The sequence below is a fragment of the Nicotiana tomentosiformis genome, chromosome 3 (genome assembly GCF_000390325.3).
Source record: "Nicotiana tomentosiformis chromosome 3, ASM39032v3, whole genome shotgun sequence".
In the NCBI taxonomy this organism is placed as follows: Eukaryota; Viridiplantae; Streptophyta; class Magnoliopsida; order Solanales; family Solanaceae; genus Nicotiana; species Nicotiana tomentosiformis.
Genome location: NC_090814.1, coordinates 61,106,247 through 61,122,527, shown reverse-complemented (window position 1 = coordinate 61,122,527; position 16,281 = coordinate 61,106,247). Strand labels below are relative to the sequence as shown.

The following is a 16,281-nucleotide window of genomic DNA, read 5'->3' as shown; positions in this document are numbered from 1 at the left end:
CTGCTCTTAAGTTCAGGAACTTTCAAATTTCCAACCAAGTGTTCTATTCAAGCCTAAACAATTTAGATCACAACGATACTGTGCTCATAAGTTCCATACAACAAAATAAACCTATTTCAAGTTTTGTAACAACATTCAGAGTTCAATAACATCAAAGTCAACTATCGGCCAAACTAAGAACTCTCCAATTCTTCAAATTGCTAACTTCTGGCAAATATGCTCAGAATCTTCTAGGAACCTCCAAATATTAATCTGAATATATGCCTAAGTCCAAAATCATCATATGAACCTACTGAAACCATCAAATCACCAGTTTTACACAAATGTTAAACCTTAGTCAATTTTTCTAACTTAAGGCTTCCAAAATAAAATCTAAGTGATCCAATTCACTCCCGAACTCCATGAAAACCAAATCACCCATTCCCGCAAGTCACAAAATATCAAAAACACATACTGGAAGCATTAAATATGGGAATGGGGTTAAAATACTCAAAAAGACCGATCGGGTCATTATATTCTCCACCTCTTATATAAATATTCATCCTCGAATGAGTTTAGAAATGTATCTGAACTACTAAACGGATGCGGATATCTTCTCTGTATATATGACTTAATCTCTCAATTAGCCTTCTCACTTGGTTGGCCTCTCAAATGCACCTTCACCTATGAGATTTCCTTAGACTGAGCTTCGAAACCTGTCAATCCAAAAATGGTCACCAGCTCTTTTTCATAAGCCAGATTCTCATCTAACCGCACTATGCTAAAATCCAAAGTATGCAACTTGTCTTTATGATATTTCTGAAGTATAGAAATATGAAACATCGAATGAACTCTCGAAAGACTAGGAGGCAAAGCAAGTCTATAAGCAACCTCGTCAACTCTTTCCAATACCTCAAATGTACCAATAAACCTTGGGCTCAACTTGACCTTTTTTTCAAACATTATATCGTCCTTAATAGGTGAAACTCTAGAAAGAACCTTCTCACCTTCCATAAATGCCTCATCACAAATCTTCTTGTCCGCATAACTCTTCTGCCTGAACTGAGGTATGTGAAGCCTCTGCAAAATCAACTTCACCTTCTCCAAAGTATCACAGATCAAATTTGTACCTAACAACCCAGCCTAACTAGGCTCAAACCAACCAACCAAATAACGACAATACTTCCCATATAAGGCCTCATCGGAGCCATATGGATATATAGACAGGTCGTTGTTGTTGTAAGCAGACTCCACTAGTGGTAGAAACTAATCACACTAGCCTCCAAAATCAATAATGCATACTCTCAACATATTCTTAAGGATCTGAATAGTACACTCGGACTGCCCATCCTTTCTAAGGGTGAAGTGCAGTGTTGAGCTCCACCCGCATGCCCAACTCACTCAGAACAACCCTCCAAAAGTGCAATGTAAACTGAGTGCCACATTTTGAAATGATAGAGACAGGTACACCCTGCAAGTGAACAACCTCTCTGATGTAGATCTGAACCAACTTCTCTGAAGTGTAAGAGGTCATAACTGGAATGAAATGCACTGACTTAGTCAACAGATAGTTAATGACCCAAATAACATCAAACTTCCTCAAAGTCCATGGAAAACCTACCACAAAATCCATAGTAATACGGGCCTCACTTACACTCAAGTATATCAATCTTTTGAAGTAAACCACCCAATATCTGATGCTCATACTTGACTTGTTGACAGTTCAAACACCGTGAAACATGCCCAACAATGTTCTTCATCCTTCTCCACCAATAATGTTGCTTTTAATCACGATATATCTTTGTAGCACCCAGGTGAATAGAATACCGCGAACTGTGAGCCTCCTCAAGAATTAACTCTATCAAAACATCAACTTTAGGAACACAAATCCGACCTTGAAGTCGCATAACACCATCATCCCCAATAACCACCTTCTTAGCACCATCTCGCTGCATGATGTCTTTAAGTACGAACAAGTGTGAGTCATAATGCTGGCGAGCCTTGATACGCTTAAACAAGGACGACTACGCAATAATGAAAGCAAGAACTCTAGTAGACTCAAAAATATCCAATCTCACATATTTGTTGGATAAAGCCCGAACATCCATATCCAAAGGCCTCTTCACATATGGAGTAAATATCAAACTCTCCATGCTCTCCACCTTCTTACTCAAGGCATCTGCTATCATATTTTTTTACTTAGATAATACAAGATAGTGATATCAAAATTCTTCAATAACTCTAACTACCTCCAATGCCTCAAATTCAAATTCTTCTATTTAAACATATGCTGAAGACACCGATGATCAAGTAAAAATCTTAAGTGCGTGAACAATAGCCGCCAATTCCATATTATGGACCAGATAGTTCCTATCATGGGCTTGAATTGGCATGGCGCATAGGGAATTGTCCTACCATCATGCATCAAAGTACACCTAAGGCCAACATACAAAGCATCACAATAGACAGTATATATCCCCGATTTAGAGGGCAATACCAAAACTGGAGCTGTAGTCAAAGCATTCTTAAGCTTCTGAAAGCTCTCCTTATACTCGTTAGACAATCTGAAAGGAGCAACCTTCTGAGTCAACTTAAGAGAGTAACAATTAAGCCGGGCGCCCGAAAAGAAAAACAAGAAGGCCAAAAAGAAAAATTGCAAATCATCTGCAGGATGCCTTCAAGTAAAGTATGAAAGAGGCGACCCATCAGTTGGATCTCTCAGCCGCCCAGATAAGTATGAATACCTTGTCAGCTATAACCCTCAGGAATGGCTAAAACTACCACAGAAAGATGCTAGACAAATCACCCCTAGTTGTGGGCTCATCTTCAAGTCAGAACAAAATGCTTAGCATAGTGGAAAATATTGAGAAGAAGGGACAGGTTGTAGAGAAGTCTTCCCAACATGCAGGACTCATCAAAGACTTGGAGCACAGGTTAGCAAGATTACAGTACAATATCTGTTTAACATGTACATCTCTTTTCTATTTCTTTTAGTAGCAATAAAAAGAGATGATGTCCCTAAGAGAACAAATACTCCTCTTGAAAGGTGATCATTTTGTTCCCCAGAAACTCAGAAGTTCTCAAGTCACTTCTCTTCCTCCGACAAGTACATTCTCATCCCAAAGCTATTCCCCTCCTCAGCTAGATTATTTATTTTTCCAGATTTTCCTCTCCCCAAAGAAAAAGCCATATAGCTTCTCATAACCCATTTTCTCAAACTATTGAAGAACCCGAATTTGACTTTGCAAAGTTAGTTTGGGAAAGGAAATATGCACTTGCAGCCTAGAGACGCTAAAAATATAAGAGAGAGGTAGGAGAAAGCTCAAAAAATACCAACCATGAGAACCTCATGATCTCTACCTCCAAATCCCTAGCCTCTATGTTGCCCAATCACAAAGTGATTTAGAAGAGGTAACATCTCAAGGGTCAGATACCCAGCAAACTGAAGAGCTTACTGATGATTCTACCCAGAAGTTACAACATAGGATAGTTCCGAGGTAAGTATTGATTCCTCCCAAAGATTCTTCAGAAGAAGAACTTCCTCCCATTTTCATGAATCAACTCAGAGACCCAGAGGTCTCCGAAGTTGACGATGATCAAGATGGGATGACTGATGAGCTCATTCTAGAAAGGAGATATGATTCTACCACGGCCAAACAGGTAGGTACTAGTTTCCATACCTTTACCTTAGATGATATAAAAGTCTCAAGATGGCCTTAAAGAATTCAAGATTTATACACTTGGATGCTGACCAATAATTTGGCAGAGAGAGAAAAGTACGTAATCCTATCAGAATTCACTTCTCGCCTCTCAGGTATTCTTCGCGACTTGTGGAATTCACTTGGGTTGCAGGACATAAATGTTTTTCTTACTTACCAAGATTTTTCTTTTAACATTAGAATCTAGCATGAAGTTTTCTTTGGTGATGCTGGCCAAAGGCATAAAAAATTCCGAAGACAAATTTTTGAAATGAAGTGTCTGTCTTTGGATAGAGATATCATTGACTAGCATTTCCAGAAAATGGCAAAAATATTTTTTGAGCAGGGTGGGGAGATCAATCTAAAACAAGCATTTGTTTCATACTTACTAAAGATTTTTGCTGGTCGAACCATGACCATCATAGAAGATAAATACCGGTCGATAGATGCTCCTAATATTGTTACATTAGGCAAGCCATTTTTAAGCTCTTGATGATATATGTGCAAAAAGATCTGCTTTGAAACAGATAATGAAGAATGATCCATCACTAGCTATAGCTTTCCGCAGGTCATATTAAATTACAAGAAGGAAAGATTGCTCATGCCAGGCGCCAAGGAAGAAGTTCAAAAGGTTCAGGTTGCCAAAATTCTCAGGCGACAGGTCGAGGTTCAGAAGGAAAACAAAATACTTTAGAAGGAGAAGTCCGGCCAATGCAAGGAGAAATAGAGCCTGTTTTATTTGTAATAAAATAGGACATTTTGTGAGAAACTGCCCGCAGTCCAAGTAATCTATTAGACTTCTCTCTGAAATTGCAGATTACTCAGGCGTTCATTTTAGTATGGATGACGACCTTGGATCAGTTTTCTCACTTGAAGATGAGCCCACATAAGAGACTCTCTTTTCCTTGGATGTTTATGAGGAATACGGTGATAATCATTACCAAATTTCAAAATCAAAGACAAAGGTAAAAGAGGAGATCCACAACATTAAGGTGATCCCGCAAGCAGAAATCAAGGTCTATGCATCCAAGTGGGACAAACCAACACATGTCATAGCTTTCTTTGACACGGGATCAACCTCCTCACTCATTAATCCTGCGGTCTTCCCAGATGAGTATTGTGTGCCGTATTTCAAGAATTTCAACACAGCCTCAAATGAAATTCTAATCACAACTGTCATTACCAAACATCCGATCACAATTGAATTCTTCCCAGGACTGAAGTACAAGACCAAGTTGATTGGGTTAGAAGTCCCAGGTAATGAATTGATTATTGGTTTTGACATTTACAAGGTCTTACAGAACAAACTCTAGATCAAAGCCAATGGGATAGCATTCAAAAAATAATTCAAGCCATATTGTGCAGTCCTGAGATTGTTCCAGCTCATAAAAGTAGATCAAGTCAAGAAAATTGAAGTATTGATCACACAACACTCCTGTGCAGAATCTCACACTGAATTCTTAACCAAATGTGACAATCCTTTATGAAAAAAGTGAAGAGATCATTTACAATGGGTGTGCGAAGTATTTTATGTCAACAAAAGAGCCGAGCAAACAAGAGGTAAATTGATATTGGTAATTAGTTACCAACCACTCAATCATTTTATTTTGGATGACAAGTTTTCCATCCCAAATAAGCTCACCCTTTTCTCCCAACTTGCCAAAGCAAAATATTTTTCTAAGTTTGATCTCAAATCAGGCTTTAAGCAATTGGGAATCCACCCGGATGATAGAGAAAAATCTTATTTTTGCATTCTCGATCACCATTTTTAGTGGAAAGTCATGCCTTTCGATTTAAAAACTACTCCATCTTTATTTCAAAGGGCCATGATAAAAGTATTTCAGCCCATCCTCCACACATCACTTGTTTATATTGATGATATTCTACTATTCAGTGATACTTGGGAGGAGCACATAAGTTTGCTAAATTATTTTGCATCTTTAGTGCGAAAAATGGCATCATGCTTTCAGCCAAAAAAATGGTTTTTGCAAAAAATAAAATTGAGTTTTTGGGCATGCATTTTTTCTATGGAGAATATACCTCCAGTCCTCATATTTTTCAGGAACTTCTCAAGTTCCCTGATACTGGGTTCACAACGAAGCAAATCCAGTAATTTTTGTGAATAATAAATTATGTGAGAGATTTTATTCCTATGTTTCTATATATATTTCTCCTCTCACAAAAGTATTGAAGAAGAATACCCAACCATGGAGCAAGGAACAAAATGATGCAGTGAAAAACATAAAAGAGGTGTCCCAAAGCGTCAAATCTTTGCACATTCCCTTTAATGGAGAGAAAATATTGCAGACAAATACTAGCAATGAATATTGGAGCGCCATTTTGTTTGAGGAAGAAAATGGTCAGAGAACAATTTGTGGTTATGCCAGTGGAAGATTCAAGGATAATGAACAACACTATCATTCCACTTTCAAGGAGATTCTTGTAGTTAAAAATGGGATTAAAAAGTTCAATTTTTCCTAATTCTCTCGGAGTTTCTTATTGAGTTGGATATGAAAGCTTTTCCCAGGATGATCCAGCTGAATCTAAAGATCATTACGAATCCATAAATTCTCAGATGGGCTCAGTGGTTCTCTCCCTACAAGTTTCAGGTCAAACATTTGAAAGGAAAAGATAATTTTCTTGCTGATTTCCTTTCAATGCCAGGTGAATTTTCCAAAAGGTTTCAAAAACAAAAGCACATGAAGAAGAATAAATCAGCAGTTCAAATGCTCATGTTCTCACATGTGCCACAACCAGGTTCTTCATCATTACATAACCCGTCGAAGTTATTTGATTTTTCGGATTCTCTTGATCCGTCCATCTTATTAGGGCGAAGGGCTTTTTATGAACTCTAGGTTTTTCGAATTTATGGAGGTTCCATACTAGCACCTTTTGGTGTTACTCCAGAATATCTATTTTGCCAAGTGTTCATAGCGCATGCCAAGAATTTTTCACATGAGCTCTTATGGTTCTTTTGTTATCTCTGTCATCAATACCACATTCTCATGGAATTCAAGTGCCATAATTTTCGAGACTTTGACAATCTTAAACCTTTCCTAAAAATATTTTTGTTGTGCTTCAGATCTCAAAATTATTGGGTTCATCATTTTCATTCTCGTGGAGTCAAAATAATCATGTTCCATAGGCCATTCAGTGTGATCAAAAGAACTATCAAAGTAATGCCTACGATGTCCTTATGGTTTTATTATCCAATCACAATCCTAGCAATGGAAAAGGAGTATGCCGAAGCTCATAGGCTCATTTTTCAGCAAAATAAGTGCCTTCGAGAGGACATATGGCCAGGAGAGGAAGGAAGTTAGAATTATTCTTCCACTCACCCCAATTGGCAAAATGTTAAGGCAACACTTAAGGAATACATGGAAATGCTCGAAGACTCACCAGACCCCTATGACATTGATCCAGCAGAAATTGCAAGGATAAATTTAAATGGGGATACCGGTACTTCGTCGCAGAAAAAAAATATAAAAGAGCAGGAATTATAGAGGAAGATCATTCGCACGCAAAGAGATATTTCACAAGAGCTGAAAAGAGAAGGCTAGAAAGGTTAAAGACAAGCATAATGCTTAATCATGAGCTAGAAAATAATTTGCATAAGTCTTCTAAACCTTTTTAGCCAACTACCCTTTCATAATTCCCCTTTTTCCTAAAAATAAAAATCTGCACAAGTGTCTTAAACCATTTTTACCTCTTAAGTACCCATTTGAATAAATAAAAGTATGCATACCTTCTTTTTCCTTTTCACCACTCTACCCCATAAGAAATTACCATGGAAAAGAAAAAAAAATCTGCACAAGTCTTTCACCTTTTAGCCACTTTAACCCACCAAAAGATACCATAAAAATCCAAAAATATATCAGTAAAGATGCCTACCCATGTCTTGCCATAAAATTTCCAAAGTTCTATGCCATGCAAATATTATTGAAGGGATCCTCGCGTCATCAAAGAAAACGTATCCATGTCAAACCATAAAATTACCCAAACCCAATACCATGCAAACACTATTCATGGGTCCCTTTGCCATCATCCATGTCTTGTCCAAACCAAAAACCAAATCCCAAGGCCATGCAATTTATTTTTAGTTCATGATCATGCTTTTATGCTTTGTCTATTAGCCAAATAAGTGTCTTACATTGTAAGACCTTTTATGTTTGTTATTTTATGCCACTTGTACTATGTAATTAAATAAGGGTAGTACATGTACTAGCTTTCCATCTCCTATAAATAGGAGCCTTTATAGTAGTTGGAGATCATCTTAGATCCAATCTAGTTCTCTTGTAAAAACTCTTGTGTAATAAAATGTCTTCTTCTAGCTAAGTCTCATATAGTTTCTTTATCCAAAATATGGCGATATGGCTGGTTTATATTTGAGTGTAGAGTCTTAAAATACTTTAGTAGTTGAGAAATATTGCTCTAGTTGTTAAGGAAGATTACTGTAGTAGTTGAGGAAGATTGCTTTAGCAGTTGAGAAAGATTGTTTTAGTACTTGTTGCATTAGGAGTGCAAAAGTATTCCGAGTTCGCTGTTGATGGCCTAGTTGTGGAGAGGGATGCCTTTTGTGAGCCTCCAGTACCCCCCTTGTAGGAAAAGTTTTATGCGAATAGCTCAACCGCTACTAAGGTGATCCAATCTCTACTCTAGTAATTCATTATCTACTCTATTATTTTACCGATCTCTACGATTTCTGGTACCGCACTCACTCCCTATGGTATCAGAATATGGGCTATAATCAATTGAGCTAAGATTTGGACTTGAATTTGGGAATTAACACATATTTAGACTCGTGTGGCTATGGGTAAATGAGATCTACCCCTAGACTAGGGCTTTTAGCATATGGTCCAGAGATTGGATTTTTTAACTTTTTGGGAATTAATTAAAGATTGTAGCTTTATTGTTAACATTATTAAGTATTATTTGGCAAGAATCGAGTTGGTTGGAGGTGGTTTATAAGGGAAAGGCAATTTTGGAAGGTTGAGTTGGGCTTGTTAAGATAAGTATGTTGTCTAATTTTATTGTGAAGGAATAACCCTTAGGATATGACCTTATTTGTCTAATTGGAATGTGTGAGAAGCAATGTATATGGGAGGTGACAGGCGTATATGTAGGCACCACATATGATTTATGACCAGATTAGACTTTAGGCTTCTTTCATGCCTTGTTCAGATTATCTACTTTATATGATTCATGTTTTAGTCATTTGTATGACTATGTGAACTTAATGCCTTATGCTAGAGATCATATGTAGGTTTTAATTTCCTGTTTGAACATGATGCTCGTTATTGTATGGCGTACCCGCCTAATATGAGGTGTAGTCGTACACTTCGCACATGCATACACCTTAGCATGCTACTTTTTCTCAGTCCATGAGTATGTGATTTGATAAACGTTGTTGTATACAAGTGGTTTTATATATGCCTTATGTGAGATGGACTGGATTGACATCACGTGAGTAGTCTGTGTGGGTTAATTTTGTATAGCACGTGAGTTGGCCGTGCAATTGTTATGATTATGGCACGTGAGTTATCTCTACAGCATGTGGATAAAGATCCATCTCCCTAGGGCCGTCCTTTCTTGTTTATCCTTGATGACATACACACAAATTATGAAAAATTGATTAGTGTTTGGACTTCGGGTATCTTTTCTTCTTCTCTATATGCTGCTTTAATTGGTGGAATGATTCACGGTACATATCTTCTCTATATGTTAATCTCTGTAACTTGACTTATTTATTCATGCATATCTTCTCCAATATCCAAATGTTTATTGGTTATTTGATATCAAATGCATATATTCTCTATATGATGAACTATTAATTTATTTATAATGGTAGTGCATATCTTATCTATGTGCACCGATGGCCTTACCTATATTTTATGCTTAGATTTCAGTACTTTTGCTGTATACATGTATATTCACAAACTATACATGTTTGATAAGTGAGTATCACTGATAACTCTGGTCACTACCATGCTGAGGTTCATCATAATACTTACTGAATACATGGGTTCGTTTGTACTCCTACTGCACTCTGCACTTAATTGTGTAGATTCAGGAGTCACACCCAACATAGTGTTGAGAGCAAAGCTGCTATTATTGCGGTCAAGGTCCGGGTAAAGCTTCTTCCTGATTGTAGTCCCTGGCGTCTCTTTATATCTTTTATTATTGTTATTATTTCAGACAATATATTGTATTAGCAGACTTGTATTCGTACATTAGAGCTCATGACTTAGTATTACCAGCTTTTTGGAATTTGTTGTATCGATTTGGTATTTATCTATGATTGTTTGACTTTCTGACTTATTTATTTTGTATCTATTATTATTTTCCACAACATTTTATGATTATATTGCCTAACAAGTGGGGTTAGGTGCCATCACAACCAGTGGTGGTTTTGGATCGTGACAGCTTGGTATCAGAGCATTAGGTTGCTTAGGTCTCACGAGCCATGAGCAAGTCTAGTAGAATCTTGTCAATTAGTACAAATATGTTTTTAGTTATCTTCGAGAGGCTATATGACTATTAGGGAAACTTCTCTTTCTTTCATTCTCAATCATGTGAATTTGTTTATCCCAAAGTTTGAATATTTTCTCTTATATTCTCTTAGAGATGATGAGGACATGTTATTACGGAGCGGCTACGTAGGCACAGTACCCTAGGTCTGAGCCTCGAGAGATAGAGGCAGAGGTGGAGCACACGCCACAATTAGGGGCCTTGCTAGAGCAGCCACTATGGAGCCCCAATAGCTCCAGCTGAGGAGCAGATTCCTGATAATATTGAGCCAGTAGAATTGGCTCAGGCTTCAGTGGGACTTATTCTTACACTTGGACTCCTGGAGACTTTGGCTAGTATTCTAGGCATGTTTGAGGGTATGACAGATACGGGTATGATTCCTATTGCTCCAGCTATTTCATAGGCTGGGGGAGGAGCCCAGACTCCCGCCGCACATACACTAGAGTAGTTGGCTCATGGTTATTAAGTATTGGGAGTTCTGCTGGTGCAACCAGTCATTGTAGTTCAACCCGAGATTAGACCAGCCTTGACTACTGAGGAGTAGAAGAGGATGGAGAGATTTTAGAGACTTTGTCCTCCCCATTTCAGTGGAGAGCCTATTGAGGATGCACATGTTTCCCTTGATCAATGTCATTGGATTCTTTGCACTTTAGATATGGTAGACTCGAATGAGGTTGACTTTACTACCTTCCAGTTGTCAGGTCCAGCATACATATAGTGGCAGACTTATGAGTTGAGTAGGTCAGCCAGCGCGACACCACTCTCATGGACTCAGTTCTTTTATTGGAGAAGTTTATTTCATATACTCGCAGAGATGAGTTACGTAGTGAGCTCGAGTATCTACCCTATCAAGGTACAGCTATGACTCAGTACGAGATGAGGTTTACGGAGCTAGCATATCATGCTATGTTCGTGGTCCCTACTAAGAGGGAGAGAGTTAGGAGGTTTATTGGGCCTCAACTTTGGTATCTGGTATAGGATGGCCTGAGAGGTCGAGATTGATACTATGTTTCATCAGGCTGTGGAGATCGCTAGGCACTTTGAGCGCATTCGTAAGTAGGAGATAGAGGAGCGGGACGCCAAGAGGCCTTGTAGTTCAGGTGGTTTTGAAGGTGCCTCATCACGAGGTTAGGGGAATCACAGTAGAGGCTATTCTTTCAGTGCACTTCCAACATAGAGTTCATACCTTGCTTTATCTATTCAGGATTCTTTAGGCGCATATTTATGTACTCAGCGTCAGTCACAGGGCCAACAACCTAACTAGAGGATGGGTTTCTTTGAATGTGGAGACTTGAGTCATCGTAAAAGGAATTTTCCCAAGCTTATGAGCAGTGTACTATGCCAGGGCACCCAGTCCATAATTATGGCGTTAGCAGCTACACTACCCCACAACCATCTAGGGGTAGATCCTAGTGTGTTCGAGGCCATCCTAGAGGTAGAGGTCAGTCCGGTGGAGGATAAGCCCATTATTATGCATTTTTGGGCAAGCCATCGATAATTTCTTTAGATTATATGACCATATTATTATTTCAGTATGCTACAGGGATGCTTCAGTATTATTTGACTATGGTTCTACTTATTCTTATATGTTATCATATTTTTCTTCTTGTCTCAATATACCACATGATTCTCTTGATATTCATGTTCATGTGTCCACAACGGTAGTAGATTCTGTTATTATGGATCGAGTCTCGATTTTGTGTGGTTACTATTTGTAGTTACGAGATAAGGGTGGACCTATTGTTATTAGACATGGTTGGTTTCGAGATCATTTTAGGTATGGATTGACTATCACCGTACTATGCAATTCTGGATTTTCATGTCGAGGTGGTGACCTTGGCCATACAAGGCATACTGAGGTTGGATTAGAGAGGTTGACTGGGTAGTTCCACGAGCAGGGTGATATTGTTTTTGAAGGCTCAACGAATGATTAAGAAGGGGTGTTTGGTGTGCCTAGTTTCTGTTAGAGATGTTAGTGCTGATACTCCTACGATTGATTCAGTCCCTATGGTGAGAGAGTTTCCAGATGTGTTTCCACCGGACCACCCAATAGAGATATTGATTTTGGTATTGATCTAAGTACCGGACACCCAACCTATATATATTCCACTGTATCGCATGGCTCCAGCTGAGTTGAATGAGCAATTACAGGAGTGGTTGGATACGGGATTCATCAGGTTGGATATTTCTCCTTAGGGTGCATTAGTGTTGTTTTTGAAGAAGAAGGATGGTTTCATGAGGATGTGCATTGATTATAGGCAATTGAACAAGGTTACCATCAAGAACAAGTATCCACTACCTGGGATTGATGATTTGTTTGATCAACTTTAGGGTTCTATGGCGTTCTTGAAGATTGACTTGAGATCGGGTTATCATCAGTTGAAGATTAGAGCTTAAGATATTCCTAAGATGTCTTTCACGACTCGCTTTGGGCATTATGAATTTTTGGTGATGTATTTTGGTTTGGCTAATGCCTCCACAACTTTTATGCATTTGATGAACAACATGTTCCAGTCTTATTTTGATTCTTTTGTTATTGTGTTCAATGATTATATCTCGGTATATTCCCATATTAGGGAAGATCACGAACATCATTTGAGGATTGTGCTTCAGATTCTGAGGGAGAATCATCACAACTACGAATCAAAAATCAACCCACAAGTTGCATTTCTTTTAAGTTCAAGAACTTCCAAACTTCCAACTAAGCGTCTGATTAAAGCCTAAATAATTCGGATCACAACCAAGCTTGCGCACAAGTTACATATAATAAAACAAACTTATTCCAAGTTGTGAAACAATATTCGGAGTCCAATAATATCAATGTCAAACTTCGGTCAAACTTAAGAACTCTCTAATTCTTTAAATTGCCAACTTCCTACAAATAGGCTCAAAATCCTCTTGGAACCTCCACATCCAAATTCATAATTACGCTCAAGTCTAAAATTACCATACGAACCTGTTGGAGTCATCAAATTACCAATCCGAGATCGTTTACAGAATAAAACTAAGTATTCTAATTTATTCCCGAACCCTATAAGAACCAAACCACCCATCCCGCAAGTCAGAAAACATCAAAAAACATACGTGAAGTATCAAATGGAAGAACGAGGTTCAAATACTCAAAATCGGTCGGGTCATTATAGAGTCTTTCATGGTTAATAGTTCATAGCTTCTCAAGAATATCTCAATTCTAGATCGCTTCACTTGAGATGTTCCTTTATGTGCAGTTTGCAAGGTGTCCCAAATTGTATTTGCATTCGTACATGCTGAAACTCACTTGTACTCATTAGGGCCCATGCCACAAATAAGTATGTTGTTGGCTTTGGCATTTTTCTCCATGAGTTTGCGGTCAGTATCATTAAATCCACTTCTTTCCTTAGGAACTTCTCTTCCTCCGACATCAAGTTTGATGGGAGTATTTGGTCAATCCAAAATAATTTTCCATAGCTTGTAATCCTCAGCAGTTAGGAAGTTCTCCATAATAGCTTTCCATCAGCCGTAGTACTTTTCATTGAACAAAGGTGGACCTGTGTTAGAGTGACCTTTATTCATCCCAGGTGGTGCACTCATCTTGTAAATCTCTTAAAGGTGTATGCCTCGTAGTTGAGAGTCCGCTCTGATACCAATTGTTAGAATTATGCACCACTTATACAATAGAGGAGGGGTGAATAGTATATCGATCAATTAAAATTTTCTACCAGAATTTTACATTTTTCTCAGAACCTGGTTCTTAAACTGGTTCTTGTAATTCCTGTAACTAATAAATGTGGAAAATAAAGAAGACGTGAATTTTACGTGGTAAACTTTCATGCTCAAGGGAGTAAAGATCACGATCCAACTCTAGAATTTTTCTCACAAACTTCATTAATAGCAATAAGCAGTTTCAAGTTATAAAAATCTTTTATAATCTAAGAGACTAAATTAAGTCATTCACTAGCCTACAATCAAACCGATTGTAGCTACCCGCTCCAAGTTAATCTTTTAGTCTAGAATAAGGGTGTCCAACGGGACGGGCCATCTCGTTTCGTCCCGGTCCCATCCCGCGTCCCGTCCCGTCCCACTTAATTCTAAATGGGATGGGCCCATGTTAAACGGGACACGGGATGGGACGGGATGGCCATTTCGTCCCGTTTGTCCCGTCCTGTCCCGTCCAGTCCCGTCCCGCCTGTCCCGTCCCATCCCATCCCGTACTATCCCGTCCCGCCTGTCCCGCGTCCTATATTATTTTTGTACATTATATACAAGAATCTTATAATCCTGCTTTTCAAGGGTTTTCTAATACCACGGTTAGAAATGATGTTTTTAAATTTCAAACCGAATACCTTCAGTATATTCGTTATGTATTTTTTCACTTAGATTTTAAAGTGTCTATACATCTGATATAGGTCGTAGTCCTAATGGTTGTGATTATTTAACTGTTACATGTCATTAGGTTAATCATCACTGGAACATGCAAAAATGTATTATTGGTTATAAATTTGTTGATTCAAAACACACTGGAGCATATATTGCAACTACTGTTCTACAAATTATTGATTTTTATGGATTCTTTGATCAAATTTTAACTATCACCTTAGATAATGCTTCTGCTAAGTGCTAACATAATTGCAGCAACTAGCTTAATGAAATGATTGTAAAATTAATCCAATTTATGCACCGGCCATTAATGAAATGAATGCAAAATTTAAAAAGTATTTTTTCCCTATTCCCCAAGTTTATTTAATTTCTACTATACTTAACCCATCTTTAAAATTAAGAGGTGGAAATGGACTTGTTCGTAAAATTTATGAGAATTTAGCAATTCAAGAAAATGAACAACCATCTCTCGAAGACTGCCAAGCTAACATATATTCATATGTTAGATCAATATTTGATAAATATAAATCTATAGAAACAACAGGTGGTGAAACTAGGGAAGAAGAAAAATACAATGAGATACTTAGCACTGGGAGCTATGACGGCATTGAACTCATGGAACATCAATCAACATTGCCAATTCTAGAACAATGTCCGAGAGAAATTATAGATAAGTTACAACGAAGTTATATAGGAGCTTACAAATATTAGTATGATAATTTGTAATTGGCTACTAAGAGGCCTAGTTCAAACAGAACCCTTCCTAGAAGGTGGCTGCGTAGATTAGGTGCTCTTCAAAAGAATTATATTTGTATGTGAGATTTGAAAGTTCTATTAATAAAATAAAAGGCTCTAAGCGTTGAATTTTTTTTATGAATTGTCTTACATTCTTACTTAGTTACTTAATGGTTTGAAATTATAATAAATAAATTATAACTCAATTATAAATTTATAATTACTAGAATATTTCATTAGAAGTATTTTATTTTAATATTTTATAATTCTTTACTTAGTTTCCTAATTTTCGTTTAATTTTTAAGTTTATTAAATAAGTCAAAAAACTAGTTATTGCAAATTTTAAAAACTTAGTCATTGTCAAAAGAATAGCCGTTGCCAAACTCAATGCTTAAATAATTTTTTTTTTAAAACGGCACTTAAGGACCGCGAACCTATCCCGTCCCGTTCCGTCCCGTCCGGTTTGTTAGCGGGATGGGATGGGCCTACCGTCCGTCTCGTCCCGTCTCGTCCCGTCCCGTCTCGTGTCGTCCCGTCCCGTCTTGTCCCGTTTGTTAGCGGGATGGGATGGGCCTACCGTTTTGTCCCTTTTGTCCCGTACCGTTTCGTCCCGTCCCACCACCGTCCTGGCTAAATATTGTCCCGTCCCGTCCCGTTGGACAGCCATAGTCTAGAACAAAAGATTGCCACTCAAGAGTTCTTACAAATAGCTTCCAATATAAGCTGAGTAATATTATAACTCAAATCACCTATTACAAGATCAACACAAAACGAATTAAGCTTGAATCAATCTCTGGAATTGTGTTCTTTAATTTGTCTTGCTCTTGGTTCTCGCAAAGTTGCTGCTCACAAGAGGGATTTCTCAGATTTGTGTGTATATGCGCAAACTATGCCAAAATAAACTTGTGATATATATATATAAATACACAGTAGACGGCTAGGAATAGAAGAGTGTTAACCAAGTAGCACCAAATCTCTTAACCCT

At 37.9% G+C, this 16,281-nt stretch overlaps 1 protein-coding gene across 1 annotated transcript; it reads right to left on the bottom strand.

Moving 5' to 3' along the window:
• Nucleotides 1–663: 663 nt before the first annotated feature.
• LOC138907886 (uncharacterized) lies at nt 664–2,168 on the bottom strand. Its single transcript, XM_070198507.1, has 5 exons — nt 2,058–2,168; nt 1,807–2,003; nt 1,634–1,740; nt 1,442–1,515; nt 664–1,077 (listed from the first exon to the last, which is right to left on the bottom strand). The coding sequence occupies exons 1-5, from the start codon at nt 2,166–2,168 to the stop codon at nt 664–666; spliced, it is 903 nt and encodes a 300-aa protein (XP_070054608.1).
• Between the last annotated feature and the right edge of the window lie 14,113 nt (nt 2,169–16,281).

Coding starts and splice junctions, on each gene's coding strand:
- LOC138907886 (XM_070198507.1), bottom strand. CDS start 2,168: ATGATAGCAGATGCCTTGAGTAAGAAGGTGGAGAGCATGGAGAGTTTG. Junction 1,516..1,633: donor AAAGATTGATATACTTGAGT/GTAAGTGAGGCC, acceptor ATTTCATTCCAG/TTATGACCTCTTACACTTCA. Junction 1,078..1,441: donor TTCACTTGCAGGGTGTACCT/GTCTCTATCATT, acceptor ACTTTGGAGAAG/GTGAAGTTGATTTTGCAGAG.